General features: G+C 33.2%; 1 protein-coding gene across 2 annotated transcripts; it reads left to right on the forward strand.

The window, feature by feature from the left end:
• Positions 1-4,661: 4,661 nt before the first annotated feature.
• On the forward strand, positions 4,662-8,340 carry LOC106778773 ((-)-germacrene D synthase-like). Of its 2 annotated transcripts, XM_014666762.2 has the most exons (7): positions 4,712-4,990; positions 5,982-6,261; positions 6,358-6,730; positions 6,926-7,144; positions 7,306-7,447; positions 7,555-7,797; positions 7,880-8,340. In XM_014666762.2, the coding sequence occupies exons 1-7, from the start codon at positions 4,883-4,885 to the stop codon at positions 8,183-8,185; spliced, it is 1,671 nt and encodes a 556-aa protein (XP_014522248.1). In that variant the 5' UTR covers positions 4,712-4,882; the 3' UTR covers positions 8,186-8,340. The 2 variants fall into 2 exon arrangements, with proteins under 2 accessions (XP_022632039.1, XP_014522248.1); XM_022776318.1 differs by lacking the exon at positions 6,926-7,144 and having other exon boundaries at positions 4,662-4,990.
• The last annotated feature ends 9,830 nt before the right edge of the window (positions 8,341-18,170 follow it).

Consider the following 18,170-nt stretch of genomic DNA (forward strand, 5'->3'; position numbering starts at 1 on the left):
GCCATGAAGAGATGAATTTTCTTGATGAATCTCTCCAACTCAGAAAGGATTTCTTGATGACAGATTTGAAAATATTTATGTCTTGACTCAAAGGGATTTCTATAGAAAGAGCGTGGAATGAACAATTAATATGAAAACAAAATTTGATATCATACAATGTACATTGGTAGTTTCTAAAACAGAATTATGGTTAAACTCAATGAACATGTGGTTGACCAAAGTGATTTCAAAATAGACTCAGAAGTATACACAGTGAGAAGTTGAATGAATTAATAACATAGTCGACTACGACACACAGAAAAACAGAGTTTCACTCATACACAATCAATCAATCAGACAAACAATGTATCTATGTCATCATACAACAACAACCAATGCAATTAAGCAGTAATGCAGTAGATTGATACAGATTTACCAGTTGTAGATTCTCAAGATAATGATTTAAATCCATATTTGTTCCATCCTTGATATTACACTGCACCAACTTTATATCCTACAAAACATATTAAGATTTGGTTGTTGGTACCCATTTAACTTTGGGTCCATGTTTGTCAGTCCTTGTTACTTGTTCCTTTGGTTTCCAAACATATAATTTCTGAGGAACGACAACATTTCTATAATAGCAATTTCTAACAGTATGACCAACACAATTACAATAGAAACATGCATTTTTAGCAGGTTTACTTAAATCAGTACATCTCCTAGTATTGGTTCTGCTAGATTGAGCTTTGTAGCCTATTCCTTGCTTGAAAATAGCTCTGCCATATGATTTTAGTACAACATTTAAATTGTCTCTTCCTTGAGTAAACTTAGCTAGCATGCTAGTCAAGTAATCTATCTTTTCAACATAAGTAGGACAACTTTCACATATATTATCTACTGTAACAGTTTCAATCTTGACATTTTTAGCAGATAACAAAGCTTCATTTAACTCTTTTTCTAATATCTCATTCTCAACAACAAGGTTATTAATTCTTTACTCAAAAACCCTTCTTTTAGAGTTTAATCGATTAACTTTGTATTATAGTGCTTCAACATGCAATTCTTTGAATGCATCTAGCAGTAGATCATATTTGATTTCCCCTGGTTCATTTGAGATGTTTGCATCGCTGTCATAATTGTCCCAAGTAACTCTAGTCATATAACACAAGTTTGATTCCTCATCTTGATCAGCATCTTCATCACTTGAGCTTTCAGAATTTGTGTTCTCCCAAGCAATGTATGCTCCTTTTCTTTTCAGATTTCTGCCTTGAGGGAATCTTCTTTTTTCTTTCTTCTTTGGCTTTAATTCGGGACAATCAAGCTTGATGTCACCTTCCTTTCCACATTCGTAGCACTAGACAACATTCTTGCTGAAGCTATTCTTTTTACCTTGACCTGCATGGTTAGACAGTTGACTATCATTTTGAATAAGTTGACTAAATTTTCTTACCATCAAGGTCACCAATTCTTTTTCGTCCATCTTTGTTTCAAAGTTAATCTTGCTTGAGACTTTCAGAGCAATGGACTTCTTTTCTTCAATCTCCTCGTCATCCTTCAATCTACCAATTCTAATTCATGTTCTCGTAACTTGCCAAACAAGGTAGCCATGTTCATCGTTGTGAGATCTTTGGATTCAAAGATTTTAGTGACTTTTGGTTGCCAATTTCTGTTCAGACTTTGCAAAATCTTGATATTGATCTCTTCTTTATCAACGACTTTTTCGAGAGCCATCAGATGATTAACAATGTGTGTGAATCGTTTCTACACATCATAGATGCTTTCACCAGATTTTATTCTGAACAATTCATACTCTTGTATCAGTGAATTCTTTCTTGCTCTCTCTACTTCATCAGTGCCTTCATGAGTAACCTCCATGACATCCCACATTTCTTTTGCAGATTTGCATTGAGATATCTTGAAAAATTCATCAACAGTTAGTGCAAAGGCAATTATATTCCTAGCTTTAATATCATACTGAGATTTTCTATTCTCAACAGCAGTCCACTCCGTAAAACGTTTTAAAATAGTTTCTTCATCAACAGTTTTGTAGGCACAAATGCTCCATTTAAAGTAGAATCCAAGACCCTTTTGTCTTGCGATTCAAGAAAAATTTTCATTCTCATTTTCCAAAATGGATAGTTTTCGCCAGCAAACAGAGGTGGTATGTTTGTTGAAGCACCTTCACCAAAAGTTTGAATAAAGGAAGCCATCCCTAGGTGTATAGTTGAATCAAGAAAAAATAGAGTCGGCTAGTTTTTCAAATATCTTATGAAAACCAACTCTGGTGCCAATTGTTGGAAAACAGGTTGGCTTCTTTATTTCACCAAGAGGGAGGGGGGGGGGGCATGAATTGGTGTTGTTTCAAAAACGCTTTCTTTTCGCAATCTTTCTTGAAATGCAAGCTATCAGAATTCGTATGCAGCGGAAATTACGTAGTTGAGTGAGTTAAGAATAAAGTCAACTGGAATGTAAAAGATAAGGGATAGAAAAGAAAACACAGGTTTTTATATTGGTTCGTCCAACAATGCCTACATCCAGTGTCCTTCCAACCCAGGAAGCAAATGCGCTATAATGGTTGCAATATTTACAACAAGGAATTTATAGAAGACCTCCACGTCCGAAATATAAATCTCCTACCTAAAACCAAAATATAGCTGTAGAAAACCAAACCAGACTTGCAGTAAGAATCCCCTTTTCTACAATCTGCAACACCACATTGAACAATCATCAAAGTGCTTATCCCCCTGTATCACAACAGGTCCAAATCCAGCAGTCTTCACAGGATGCCAAGCCTACATGATGAATCTCAGAAGCACCTTCTTGTGCAGATATTGATAAGCCAATGAACGCGCAATCAAATATCCTCTTTGAATCTCTTTCAAGAAAGATCACCACCCTCTTCTTGGAGAATTCTTGGAGCTAAGAGAAATCTGAAACAGAAATGAAATTGTTAGATCATCAAAAGTCTTCTGAACAAACAGGTGTTCAGCCTATTTATAGATTTCTGTTAAACAGTTGATTTCTCAGTCGAATACGCTACTAATTCAGTCGACTGTATATGACAGTTATAACAGAATAGTCAAATTAGTAGCTTTCAGTCAACAACCAACTAACCACATTTAATATACTTCACTGACTAACCAATGCTCAACTAACTTTCAAAAATATAGCCGTTGAAGTGCAAAAGCATAGCCGAATTCCAAATCAAACAACAGATATAGTCGAATACATAAAATACAGTGTCGACTATCACAATGAAAAACACTTTGAAATTCTTTTCATCTCAAAATAGCACATAGCACTGATTCTCAAAATCTGCACAAAGATTTTAGCATAGTCGAATCCATTAATAATTTAGTCAGCTGTACTAGAACTTTGCAGCACAAGCATAAGTTCATAAAAGTTCTTTGTGATTTCTTGCTTTAAAACATGTGCAGTAAAACATATGAAATGATGCATAACACACATCACATTAAAGCATATATATATGTTCCAGAAATATATCAATCAATCAACACAGGAACATATAACATAGTGCATACACATACACATGTTCAACATATATGACGGTTAATCAACATAAGAACATGTAATGCAGCAACAACATGTAATTGTTATTAAGCAATGTGTTGTCATCATCAAAACTAGATTGATTTAGAAATTATGCTGTCAACAATCTCAACATATATGGGGTTTGTTAATTAACTTGTGTATGACTGTTCTTTAGTTGGTACATTTTAGCAATGTGTATCGGGTTTTAGTAGACAAAAATACCATAATATATCATAGATTTTAAGTTTTAAGGTTAAGGGTATTTTAATAATTTTCATTCTCAAAACTAGAAAAAAAGAAACTCTCAAACCCTTGCTCACCTCCCTCATTCCTCTCAACTTTTTCTCTTTCATCGCTATTGTAGACCCAATTGAGAGGAACGAGGGAGGTGAGCAAGAGTTTGGGAGATATTTTTTTAGTGATGAAAATGAAAATTATTAAAATACCCTTAATCTTAAAACTTGGAATCCATGATATATTAGGATATTTTTGTCTACTAAAATCCGGTACATATTGTTAAAATGTACCAACTGAAAAACAGGTATATATATATATATATATATATATATATATATATATATATATATATATATATATATATATATATATATATATATATATATATATTAATCTTTTACCATTTTAAATATTTAGTAGATATTAAATGATAATAAATATAATATATTTTGATTGTGATTTTTAATTATCAAAATATAATAAAATATTATATAATTAGAATAATTTTTGTGATGGTTTTTAATTGTTAGTAATTTTTTTTCTTTTTTACTAATGATATGGTTTTAATTTTTTATTGTTAGAAACAGTAGGTATAATTCTGTTATTTAATCTTCAAAAGTTTTATTTATAATATTTTTAACAACTTAAATATAAAATTTTAAAATTTACAAATATAATATACTTTTGCAGTGAAAGTGGAGATTACAAAGCATTTGTATTTGGACTGAATTGCAGAAGTAGCCAAGGGAGTGGTTGCTGGGACTTGCAATTGTATATTCATAGTGCGACTCAATCAAGGACAATCATATTATTAATCAGAATATTCTTCTCACACAGTCTTACAATACCATACCGACAACTTTCTCATCATTCTTCCACTAGATTCTGCAAGTTGCAATTGTCATTCAATCCTTTTTCTTATATATATTGCATGTAGGTCCGTTTAGTTGAGAGAGAGAGGGAGAGAGAGAGATAGATATAGAGAGAGAGAGATAGATAGATAGAGAGAGAGAGAGAGAGAGAGAGATATAGATATAGATAGATAACCTAGTATTTGCCCAAATCATCCATCATTGATAAATCACGAAGAAATCTTGGAAAGAAAATTGCCATGTCTCTTTCGACAGAACATGCACCCCGTACCATCACTCGACCTTGTGCAAATTTTCCTCCAAGCTTTTGGGGCGATAGTTTCCTTCAATACGATTCAGAATCACTGGTACTATATTTTACGTTTGAATTTGCAAATTTTTACTTTTATCTGCTCACAAATGTATTATTTTAATGATTATTGACTAGTCGAGCTAGTTCCTCTGCAACAGATTACAAATATGTAAATAAAATGATTATAAAGCTTCATCCATTATTGGGTGAATGCAGAGCTTGAAACTTCTGTTTTCAAACTGTGGCATTTTTTTTTTCTTTTCTTTTCAAAGCTGGAGTTTTACAATATATATAGTATTGTATAATACATTCAGATAAATGAGAGAGAAAGAGACAGTAGAGGCAGTGGATGGTCCTAGTTAAGTTGACTGACATTGAAATAACCAAAGAAATAAGCATTCTGGTATGATTTAATTTTATCACAGTAGTTACAAATGTAAATTTTATTTTGATTAGTCGATGATTGAAACATTTTCTACTATTTCAGTATTTGGGCTTCCGACTTCAGAAAATAATGAAAATACCAGTTGTCAGAAAGATAATGAAAATAACAACCGAAAGCTTAGATCAAAGATAGAAAATAATAATGAAAATTGTATTATTTTAAATTACATAATAAATTGATAATTCATAAGAAAAAAAGTATCTCATTTTTTTTTAATTAAGTCTGCATGGGTGCAATAAATTAGTGACTCACCTTACAATCTATAACACTTATATGAAAAATAACATCAATGAAGATTTTAATGACAATCAATCACATATGCATTAATATTAACATATATAGTCCAGATGTTTATTAATATAAATGACAATCAATGTGTTTAAATCCTTCTAAAACATATTGACACATTTTTTTAATTATTTTTCTTTAAATGTGAATGAAACGATTAAATCAGTTTTAACCATTACAGCCTATTAAGATCAATCAAAACTTTACAAAAATTTTTAGAAAGATAGAAAATCCTCCTACATCAATCATTTTTTAGTTCCTCTTTCCATCACATCTTCATTATAAAAACTTCTTTGTTTGCAACTGAATACAGGAAATCAATGACAATATGAAGCAACAATTTCAAATGCAGAAGGAAGAAGTGAAGAAGATGTTTCTATCTTCAGGCAATAGTATCTTACAAAAACTAAATTTCATTGATTCCTTGCAACGTTTGGGTATATCTTATCATTTTCAACATCAAATTGATGAAGCATTAGAGCAAATCTACAACACATCTACAAATGATAATGTTATAACAGAAGAAGGTTGTCTTCACTATCTAGCGTTACTATTTCGTTTGCTTAGGCAAAGAGGGTATCATATTTCGTCAGGTATGTTGAACTTTGACACCATATATACTTACCAAACGATTCATGNACCATNTTATATGCATAGATTCTTTATAATCCAACTTAAGTATTCTATAGACATATTTAAGAAATTCAAGAACAACAAGGGAGACTTTGATGAAAACATTGGCAAAGATGTACAAGGATTGTGGAGTTTGTTTGAAGCTTCACAGTTAAGGATTCACGGGGAAGATATATTAGATGAAGCACTTGATTTCACACAAACTCATCTAAACTCCTTGATTAATCAATTGAGTTCATCCTTTGCTGAACAAATAAGTCATTGCTTAAGGAAACCTCTTCATAGGGGTGTTCCTAGGTTGGAGGCCAGACGTTACATATCATTTTATGAAGAAAATCCTTCCCATTGCAAAGTTCTTCTTACATTTTCAAAACTAGATTTCAATATGCTACAAGAATTGCACAAAGTAGAAGTCGGGAGGATCACCAAGTAAGTATTGCAAATCTGTAACCGTGTACTTGTAGAATAAATAGTTTTAAAAAAACATATATGAAGAACTAAGAAAGGTTTTTTGGCCATATGCTTATGCAACAAAACATTTAAATCATAAAAGATGAAATAGTTAAGTTGCTATTAAGCTATCAACTATCAATTTGTCATTAGCTGTATTTTTTCTTTATGAAGATGGTGGAAAAAGTCAGAATTTGCAACAAAGGTCCCATATGCAAGAGAAAGGGTAGCAGAGTGTTATTTATGGCCAATTTCCATGTCTTATGAAGCTGAATATAGTATTGCAAGAAGGGTAGGGAGCAAATTAGTTGGGTGTATCTCTCTTCTAGATGATACTTATGATGCCTACGGCACAATAGAAGAACTTGAACTCCTCACACAAGCAATTCAGAGGTTGTTCTTGGTTCAAATTATATGATATTATCACAATGGGAAATTTAATGATTTGAAAAGCCTTCACCAGTTGATTATTTTTATTCTACTATTTCAGTCTCATGAATTTATTATTTTCCAATTTGAATTCATAATTCTCCTTTTGTTCGTATGAATTTCAGATGGGATATTAGTTCCATTCAATCTCTCCCAGATAGCATGAAAGTAGTGTTTAATGCAATTATAGAAGTGTGTGATGAAGTAAAGTTGGCTACCATAGAGAGTGAAAACTCGAACATAGTGGTGCAATGTGTTAAAGAAGCTGTACGTTTTTCATTCCTTCATATACCTTTAAAGTAGTCAACTAATTAATGTTTTGTATAATTTTCCTATAAAGTAAGTAATTAACATTCAGGTTATTTTACTTGCAGTTTCATAACTTGGCACGAGCCTACTTGACTGAAGAAAAATGGAGTCAAGAGATCTGTATTCCAACATATCAAGAATATAAGGATAATGGAGTTATATCTTCTACATACCCTCTTATTATAACATCATTTATTCTTCTGACAAAATCAGCACAATACGTGTTTGATTGGATTTTGAGTAATCCAACTATCATTAAAGTTGTTTCGCTTATTGGCAGACTTGAGAATGACATATGCTCACATAAGGTACAATATATATTTATTATGATTCAAATCTATAAAAATTTAATGGTGCTTGATGTCTTGGATTTGCTTTGATTATTTGTAGTTTGAACAACAAAGAATGCACGTGGTTTCAGCAGTTGAATGTTGCATGAAACAATATGACATTTCAGAGGAAGATGCGTACAAATTCATTGAAAAAGAGATTGAAGATTTGTGGAAGGTCATAAATGAAGAGTGTCTCAAGTCAGACCTTGTCACTAAACCTATGCTTGATTTTGTTCTTAATGGAGCCCGCATAACTGAACTTGCCTATGAAAACTTCAAGGATAAATACACAGATGGGAAACTATGGAAGGATGACATTGTTGCATTACTTGTGGATCCCATAAGCATGGAGGAACATCAGTAATAGAAGTGATATCCATTATAAATAACTATTTACATATTTATTTTGTATCTCTTTGTTTGAATGCATTCCAATATTTTATTTGAAGTAATTACTCATGTTATGTATTATATATGTTCATTGTTGTATATAAAGTCGTACTATAAATTATGTTTTAATGGATGTAATTATTATTTTCTTCAAATTTATCAAATTGAGTATAAACTTTTAAAAAATTACCTAAATCTAAGTTCTGCTTTGAGTAATAGGACTTTAAAATGAAAATATGGTATTGTTCACGATTTTAGACTAACTGAAAAGAAAGAAATCGTATTTTGAAAAATATGACTTTTTTTTTTCTTTGTATAGAAGTCGTGCTTTATAAAGATGATATCACTTTTTTAATTTTTTTGGTTTTACAAAAGTCGTAGATGCATAGGCCGTCTTCTTCTTCAGTTTAATTTTTTTTTTCAATTTTTATGTTTTAAAACTTTGGTTTAATAGCCAATTTAGTCCTCATTTTGGTTGAAAAATCTCAATTTAGTCCCTCGTTATAAAAGTGTTTTACATTAGTCCTAACTTTTAAAATAGTGGGTTAGATTGGTCCCTTTCGTTAAATATAAGTTAACAAAATTAATGGATGATGATGTGACACAGCTTAAAGTTGATGTGTTAGTTGGTCCCTCATTAGCTTTAAGTTGTGTCACATCATCATCCATTAATTTCGTTAACTTATATTTAACAGAAGGGACCAATCTGACCCACTATTTTAAAAGTTAGGACTAATTTAAAACACTTTTATAACGAGGGACTAAATTGAGATTTTTCAACCAAAATGAGGACTAAATTGGCTATTAAACCTAAAACTTTTATATAAACATATGTCTTTTATTTTAATATTTCTTTATAATTTGATAATGATTTTTTTTAATTTTTATATAATTTTTTTGTGATATTTTTTAATATTTTGACTAATAAATTAAATTAAAAATTTATGATTCTTTCTTAATATTTAAATGTTACTTTGCTTTTTAAACTTTTTATATAAATACTTTTTATATAGCCTTGCCAGATCTATATTCCCTAGTGAAACAAGAAAAAAATACCGCATCCATTTTGAAACCGAAACAATATAGTATATATGGCCTTGGTTGTAAGCAGAACTAAGGCCAAAAGCCCCTGCAAGAAGTTGACAATCCAATATATTTGATAAAATCTTCTTGCAAGGCATTTGACATCGGTTGTCTACAGAACAGAGGCCAAGAACCCCTACAAGAAGCTGACAATCTAGTCAGTTGTCTGATCAAATATCTATGCAAGACTTTTGGCATTGATTGTCTGCAAAACCGAGGCCAAAAACCCTTGTCAGACGGTGATATTCAACATTTGCAGTCTGATCTCAAAAAGCTGGTAGTCAGAGAGTCAGACTTTAGGCTTCGGTTCCCTTGAGAACCGATGCCATAGACCCCTGCAAAATTCTCACATTCCTACTTTTCAATCTTACAATAAATGTGGCAGTTAGACCGTCAAAGATTTGGCCTCAGTTTTCAGGAGAACTGAGGCCATAGACCCTGCTCTGAACAAAATTTGAATATTTAAGAAAAAAATAATATTTAACAGAGGATTTGGCGGTTAATCGAAACAAAAAAAAATTCAAAATTTCCATTTTCAATTTCTTTTGAATATTTTTTACGACATTAGGCCTTAGTTGTCTAGGTTTTTAATGAATTGAGGTAATAACCTTTCGTATATTAAGAAAAATATAACAAAGGTGAACAATTTCGTCTTTTTTGCGAGAAAACGAAAACTGTTTCTGCAACTCGAGAGCACCGTGCCACCAGTGCCTCCTTTGCCATTTTCTTACTGTTGAGATGGTTGATAAGAGAAACACTAATCTAGCTAAACTTTAATTTCACAATGCTCTGGTTTTTTATGATGATAACACATTATTAATAACACATGTATTATTATGTGTTACATGTTCTATTATTTATGGTTAAAACCCTCGTTTAGTCCTCATATTTGTATGGCAATCTCAATTTGGTCATCATATTTTTTTGTCTCAATTTGGTCCTATAATTTGTAAAAATGAGGCAATTAAGCCCTCACCATTAAGTTATCACTCACGGCGTTAAAAGATGCTGAACTGTTTTTTTTTTTAAATGATGTGGCATTATGTAATAAATTAAATAAATGATGTGTTATTTACACGTGAAAAAATAAATTTTTTATATCAGAAATTTCCATTAAAAAAGAAAAAATTCTCACCCATTAACTTCTTCTTCAAAAAAAAAAACCCTGGCCGTCACGTCGCCATGTCCCCTCGCCAGAACCACCATCCTGCTATACAACTATCAATAGTTAAGACACCAGCCAAACCGAAACTAGTGGATTTGTCACCAATTGCTGATGCAGAGTCAAATCCATGTCATCCAAACATGACTCAAAGGACCCATCAGCACTGGTTTGAAGAAGACGAAGCACACTCTCCAACTTGTCCACTTCAATCTCGTACGTGTCTCCTTCTGCATACGTGTCTCCTTCTGCATAAGTGTCTCCTTCGTCTACGCGCTGTCTGTCACCGCCGTTTTCTGAAGAATGCGGTGAGAGCTGTGGGAGCTCATCATCGAGGGTGAGCGTGGAATCGGTGGCGAAAAATCGAGGGTTGTAGAGAATTTGAGGGAAACTTGATTTGGGGATTTTGAAAAAGATAGGGTTAGAGATGCGTTGGTGAATTGATGAGCAGTTGCGCGCACCAGCTACGGAACGTGTTGCTCGTGCAAGTATCCGCGTCCACATTCTTCTTCTGGAGAATGTGTTAATGTAATGCTTCTTCCACCGTCTTCTTCCTCTTCTTCACAGAAGATTAAACCTAAAATTATGAACTTCCTCCAACAAATCTTAACATCCTAATCTCCAATTGCATTTCCATGGTGCCGCCATAGTACCTTTCTTCTTTCTTTTTTTCTCTGTAGTTCCATTTGACTCGATTGGGTTTTGGCAGTGACTGATAACAGAATGCACCATGTAGCCCTTTGCATCTCCAAGTTTAGATGCAGGAAAATTACGAGATAAGGTTTTTCAGGTGCAAAATTTATCCAAGGCAATTAAAATTCATGTTTTTGGGTGTTCTGGTTTTCGCCCAATTTGCATTGTTTTTGCAAATAATTGATCTGTTACATTGATTTGTTTAATTCAATGAGCGAAACAAAATGATGAAGTCAAAACTTGTCTGATACTGGCATGAGGATATATTGTTTCATAAGGTCTTCAAAGTTCTCTGATTGATGNATAGCACATCTTACTTCTCAAAGAACGCTTGCGAGGTGTTCGTCAAAATGNCGCAGAGGAAGCCTTTCCCANCAGAAANTGTTTACTTTGAAATCCAGTCAAGGAGATGAAGAATGATTGACATGTCATTATTTTTTAATTTAAATAAAAATTCCATGTAATTAAATAATGACATCAACAAAAACACATCATCACATGTTAACGCCGTGAGTGATAACTTAATGGTGAGAGCTTAATTGCCTCATTTTTACAAATTATAGGATCAAATTAAGACAAAAAAAATATGATGACCAAATTGAGATTGTCATACAAATATGAGGTCTAAATGAGAGTTTTGACCATTATTTATTTGTGAATGATATTTTATGAATATGTTTGTGTTGATTTTGATATATGTATGAATATTCACTTATCGTATGAATAATGTTCTTTAATTAATATTTAAATTAACAAGTTTTACATATATGTTACACTATATCACATTGACAAATCTTTAATTTTGTATTTGTTAATAAAATAAAATTATAGAAAATAAAATTTTAAAACAAACAAAAAAATTATTTTTTTTAAATTAATGAATTAAAAATAAATTTAATTTAAAAATGTAGAATTCTGTAAATTTGTAAAAGTAAAATTAGACGTAAACTTTTACTTTGTTTCGTGATGACCGACAAAATCTGACAGAATTGCCTTGCAAGATATGCCAAAAGGAGTACACTCCTTTTTAGTGCATGACAGGTATTTTCACCGATTATTTTTTATGCTTGAAAACGATTTATATGGTTTTGAAATTGGCTCTCATTGAAATAAACATGTGATTTTGCTTTCAAGTATTTAATATTCATTTCCTGATAGTTACTCATAAAATTTTGAATTTACAGTGGTATATTAATTAAAACATTTTCACATGTCAATGCATTTTATAATCATCTGGTTTGGATTTTCAGCTTCAAATTTCGATGAAATAATTTAAAATTATTACAAAAGGTTGAGTTAACAAATTCCTAAGAAAATTAAATCTAGAGAAAACTATAAATAAATAAGATTTTAAAATAAAATTCTAATGTTTTTAAACTTAGATATATTTTAAATTTGGTTGTGGTTGAGGTAAAACTAAATATTTGTCTTCTTCTTTTTATAGACAAATAACATTTAGTTTTAATAATTATAATATTGGAAGAAGTTAATAATATAAAATTTTGTATTAGAGTAATTAGTCTATGTCTTCCTTATTGCACTAGTGCAAAAACGCTGTTTAACGTCGGTTAATTTGGGCTTTTAACGTCACTTTCACAACCGACGTCTATACGGGTGACGTCTATGGGATGTCGAAATTCGTCAGAACCGACGTCCATATAAACGTCAGTTAACGATATCCACTGACATCTATATAGACATCTGCTTATACTCACACCAACGTCTAATTACTCTATATAGACGTTCACCTATGATTAAACCGACGTCAACATGAATATATAAAGAGGTTTAAAATGAAACTAATCGACGTCTAACAACGACTTTGTGTTTTAGTGCAATTTTGATCTAGGCTTTCGGTAGCATTGTGTAACACTCTCCTCTCGCTAGTTTCCCCACAAAAAAAGCTTGCGTCTTTTGAATCTTCTAGTGCTTTCAACCCAAAACCGAACCTGGGTCCATGGCTACTTCCAATTATTCAACCGCAACAGAAAAAAATTACGGTGTCGAGAAGTAGACAAGGACTCAATTTCCATTTTGGGTCGGAAGAACTAGAAAACTCAAAAGATCGCCACTCTTTTGGTGAGGAAACTAGCAAAGGGAGAATGTTGCACTATGTTACCCAAAGAGTGGATCAAAACTACACTAAAACACAACACAAAAAAGGCAAATTTTAATAAGTTGAACGACAAGATAATCGATAAAAAACTAAAGAAAGTTTAAACGGTAAGCATAAGAAAAACCACGCACCTGGAATGAAGAGAGAAAAAGGAGAGGACGAAGACAATGACGTTATGAGATAATACAATGCAATGCCGGAAGAGATAAAAAGTAGAGGTGCACAAGAGAGTAAAAGAAGAGGAGAAGCAGAGAAAAAGGAGAAGAGATGAAGACGCGATCAGAAACTGAGTGGTTAGAAGGGTCTGCGGTTAATTTAAAATGAAATTGGGCGTCGGTTGTGCCAGAAACCGACATCTATAGACGTCAGTGTTTGATCGGGATCCGACGCCTATTCTTCTTAAAGAAGCTGAAAAGATTGACGCTTGATTTCCTGTCAGGGTAGTTCACGTCGGTACCCCTCCTAGCCGACGTCTAAAACCCTCGAATTTGGTGAAAATAATCAATTACAGGAACGTAGACGTCGCTTACATTCAGAACCGACGTCTAAATTGAAGGATTTTTGTCTTCCCGCCTTCCAGATAGGCCTTAGACGTCACCATTTGACTACGTGACGTCTAAGCGCCTGGGAATTTGGTGAACAACATTAATTGTAGTCCAGTCGACGTCGCTTGCTCAGGGGATCCGACGTCTATTCCACGTCTAGAGCTGAACCGTTTGACGTTTGATTTCTTGTCAGAGACTGGAACGTCGGTGCCATTTTCTAGACGACGTCGAATTGTCTATCTTATCACATACCTCAGGCAATTTGACGTCGGTTTGAGGTATGTGCGACGTCTATGATGTCATAGACATCGCCTAACATCGAAACTGATGTCTAGTTTACCAATATATTTACGATAATGCCACCGTGTAATAATAGACGTTGGTTTTTCACAAAACCGACATCTGATGTGTGACGTTAAACAACATTTTTGCACTAGTGTTGTGAAATTCAGTTAATTAAAAAACTCAAAGTGGTTTAGTTGTTAACTTTTTGTAGTTGAAATTTACACCCAAGAACTTTGGTTATTGGGCAAACCATTTTTTTATTGGCAAATTATTTTGTTAAAACTTCAAGACATTTTTTATTTGGCTAGCATGCTTTTGGTTGAGCAAGCATGGTTTTTACTATGCAAGATAATATTTTAATTTTTTATAAAAAACATTATTTTTAATACTTCTTAATGCTAAAATTTGTTTGTTTTTCATTATATTATGACCAATTTTTGGATTGAATGATAAATGTGATAAGTAATGAATAAGTGATAGTATTTGGTATTGAATTTAGATGAAATGTATGTATGAATGAGAGTGCATGGTGCTTTGGTTGGGAACATAGTTATTATCTTTAAAGGAATATTATGTTGAGATGTTTTGGTTGTATATTGAATTTGAGATTTTGAATAGCATGATCTTCACTTTATTAATATTAAACTCAGAGAAAAAAATATTAAGTGATGAGATTTGAAAGTGATTCCAATGATCTAGGTCATAGAGATTTATTTTGTCATATAAGTGAACTGAGTTTCTATTATATAATTTCGTTTTAGTGACAACTTAGTGAAAATAGTGTGACAGTTGTAGATCTTTAAGTCTAATTAAGTGCATGTGTCTTCTAGAAATATACACTACAAAAAACCTTGTATCACTGGTGGATATATGTCGTTAATAACATCGAAAATCTGTCTGTAATTAACTTTTTTGGCAGATTATCAATGGAAAAGGATTCGTAGATAATGCTTTTGTCAAAAACAATTATCGACGATCTCAATCTGCTAGTAATTACCAGCGAATATATTCGCCAATAGTCTATTGGTAATATGCGAAATGTGACACCCGAGCGCTGATGAGGGCGGGGAGTGATCGCCGGTGCAAGAGGCATGGTGCAGGGGGCACGGACAAGGAGCGACTCCTAGCAGGCTTCCAGTGGAAGGGGCACGTGGACGAATCGAACATACACCGGAATGAGAGGGATCTGGAGACTATATAGGTATGAGACTATACAGTTGAAGGATAACTTAAAGGAATTGATTTGGCTACTCATATCACCAAAATGCATTTACTTTTCGGTAGCCTAACTCATAAGAACTCCATGGTCAAGCGTGCTTAGCCTAGAGTAATTATGGGATGGGTGACCTTTCGGGAAGTTTTCCTGGAAAGTGTGCGAGTGAGGACAAAGCACACTGGAAAGTCTCGTGGTGATGTGTGGGGGCAGTCAACAGTCCCTGTAAGTTCTCGGGGCGTTACACGAAATAGGTTGAAGTGTAACAACCAACATTTGTTTCCCACCACATTTAACTTAGACATAATCATAGTGAACCAAAGGCAATCCCAATCACAAAATCCAAATATATGTAGTCATAAATCAACCAACGCAATGAAATAAATGAAATCCATATCATTAAAAACGTAAAATATTGTCAATTATACAAAATGAGGCCTTCTTCAGTCAAGTACACCACCATAACATAGAGGAGCCTAAACATTAATAAGGAGGAGCCTTTAACTAAGTGGCTTAACATTTAATGCAAAAGTCTCGTTGTAACTAACTCCTTCCAAAGCTCATTTTTAAGTCATTTCTAACCCTTTATGTGCCACTTATTTTCTAAGGCCCTATTGGTGGATTCTCCTCTACTTTAAAGGCATCAATTGCTCTAAACAAAGACTAAATAAAATTTCTTGGCCAAATACAAGGCCTTATGAAGCTATACTATATATTTACGAAAGTGTTCAAGATAAAAGAAGAAGAATAAAAATGTGATGCTTCACAAGAGATAGAATCCTTGAAGTTCCATCTTCTTTGACCATGACTATTTATGAAAGGTCCAATGTCTTCTAAGGCTTGAGGGAAAGCAAGAAAAAGCTTGAAAGTCCTTCTTCTTCTTCCAGTTTCATAGCCTTGGCTTAAGTTGATGCTCCCTTCATGGATATCCATTTAGTTCCCAAAACAAATTCCATTGACAACATCTCTTGTTGAAGAAGCACCATTAAAGCAGCCTCCATCATTTGATATCTAGAGCTTTGTTCACTATCTAGAGCTTAAGTTCTTTCCTACTTTTCTTACCCATTTTTCTTTTCATTTCCTTGTTCTTTCATCTTTTCCATCATGTCTATGTTATGTGATCCATGAATATGTTTTGTATGTCTTTGATAACGGTTGAAAAATAGTTATTTTCATATGTCAATTTAGACCAAATTACACCCTTTAAGACTTAGAACGAGCTTAGAATCAAGTAAAACTCAATAAATGAGTCAGTCGAGAGTCAAAAGCTGTTTTTAGCGGTATTATGCTTGTTTTGCATTGTTTTGTAGTGATTTTGATGAAAGTGAAGATTGGGGTTGAAGATGAAGGTCTTAGACTCAAGATAGAGGAAGAAAATTGAAGAAAAGAAGAGTCAAGAAACCGCCCGACGGAAAAATTCACCGCTGGGCGGTCCAAGGCGAGGAGAAGGCACCTGGCGTGGGCGCTGGGCGGATTTGCGATTAGAGGCAAACCGCCGGGCAGTGGCCCCCTGGGCCTGGGCCTATTTTCTGTGACGTTCCTCAACTATAAATAGCCCTGTTACGATTTCATTCTCATTCTTTTGACAGAAGAGGGCGGCTAGACCTAATTTTCACTCTCTAGAGAGGATCTCTTGGATGCTTAGGCTCCTTTTCATCTTATCTAGGGTTTGCTTTTCCATTCTTCCATTATTTTCATCTAAGTTCACCATGACAATGGTGAACTAAACCCTCTTGTTTATTTATATGTTTGTCATATTCTTTGATTATCAATTGTTGGGTTCTCATTTGCGCTTAATGCTTTTACCGTTTAACTCATTCGATAACTTTTGTTTGTCTCTATTGATACAGGAACGTACAGTACTGTCATGAACTGGTGAGAAATTCCTAGATTAAGCAATACCAACCTAGGGATAAGGGGTAGGACGATCAATTATTTTTGCTTTTGTTCTTAATGCATTATTAATTGCTAGGGGAGGCTAGGGATAACAAGCCGCTAATTAGTATTAGGCTCTTTTCGCCGAGGGATCGGGTTAAGGGTAGGGCAAGAAAGTTTGCATAACAATTAGATAATCAAGCATATTAAACAAGAGGTGTAGATAAGAGGGAGTGAATAAGATGAAATTGTAAACCCCTAACAACTCCATTCATCCATAGTCTTTTTCTTGTCAACTGAATCAAACGCATTACATGTTTATTTTCTGTCTTTTCATCCACAACAATTAATTCTTTCTCTACAAGTCTTACGATTTTAATTCACACGAACAATCCTTTCGAGTCTCTTGGAAAGAACGATATCGGGCATTACCGATTATATTACTTGCACGATCTGGTAAACTTGCCAGTGAGTCAACAGTCTTTAAATGTTGATTCAAACTATTTTTCTTCTTGAATCATTCCATGTTGTGTGCTTAGGATTTCCATTTTGTATGCATAGTTTTGAGTTTGTGTCATGATTTTGAGTCATTTGCTTTTATTACCCATTTTTTGAAATCTAGTGTCAAGTGTTGTCTATACATCAACTTTTGAAACTTAACTGGAACCAAATCAAAGGTCCAAATGCTACATATTTATAGGAAATGGAAAACTCTTTGCATCTACTTTCCAACAAAAAAAAAGAATCATCTAATTTGGAACTCTATGGAGAAAGTTATGCGTAAAACACTCAACAAAGGTCAGTAGATGTCCTGAAGTGTGCGTTGTTTTTTATGATTTTGATGTTTATGAGTTGAATCTAGGTTTGTTTAAGGTTTATGAGTGTATTTATACTTGATTTTAGTTACTAGAAAAGTTCTTAGTGGTAGGATTCCATTGAATCATTTTTCTTGTTGTCAAAATATCATTTGATTCCTTAGGATTTCCT

This window comes from Vigna radiata, unplaced genomic scaffold (genome assembly GCF_000741045.1).
Source record: "Vigna radiata var. radiata cultivar VC1973A unplaced genomic scaffold, Vradiata_ver6 scaffold_343, whole genome shotgun sequence".
NCBI lineage: Eukaryota > Viridiplantae > Streptophyta > Magnoliopsida > Fabales > Fabaceae > Vigna > Vigna radiata.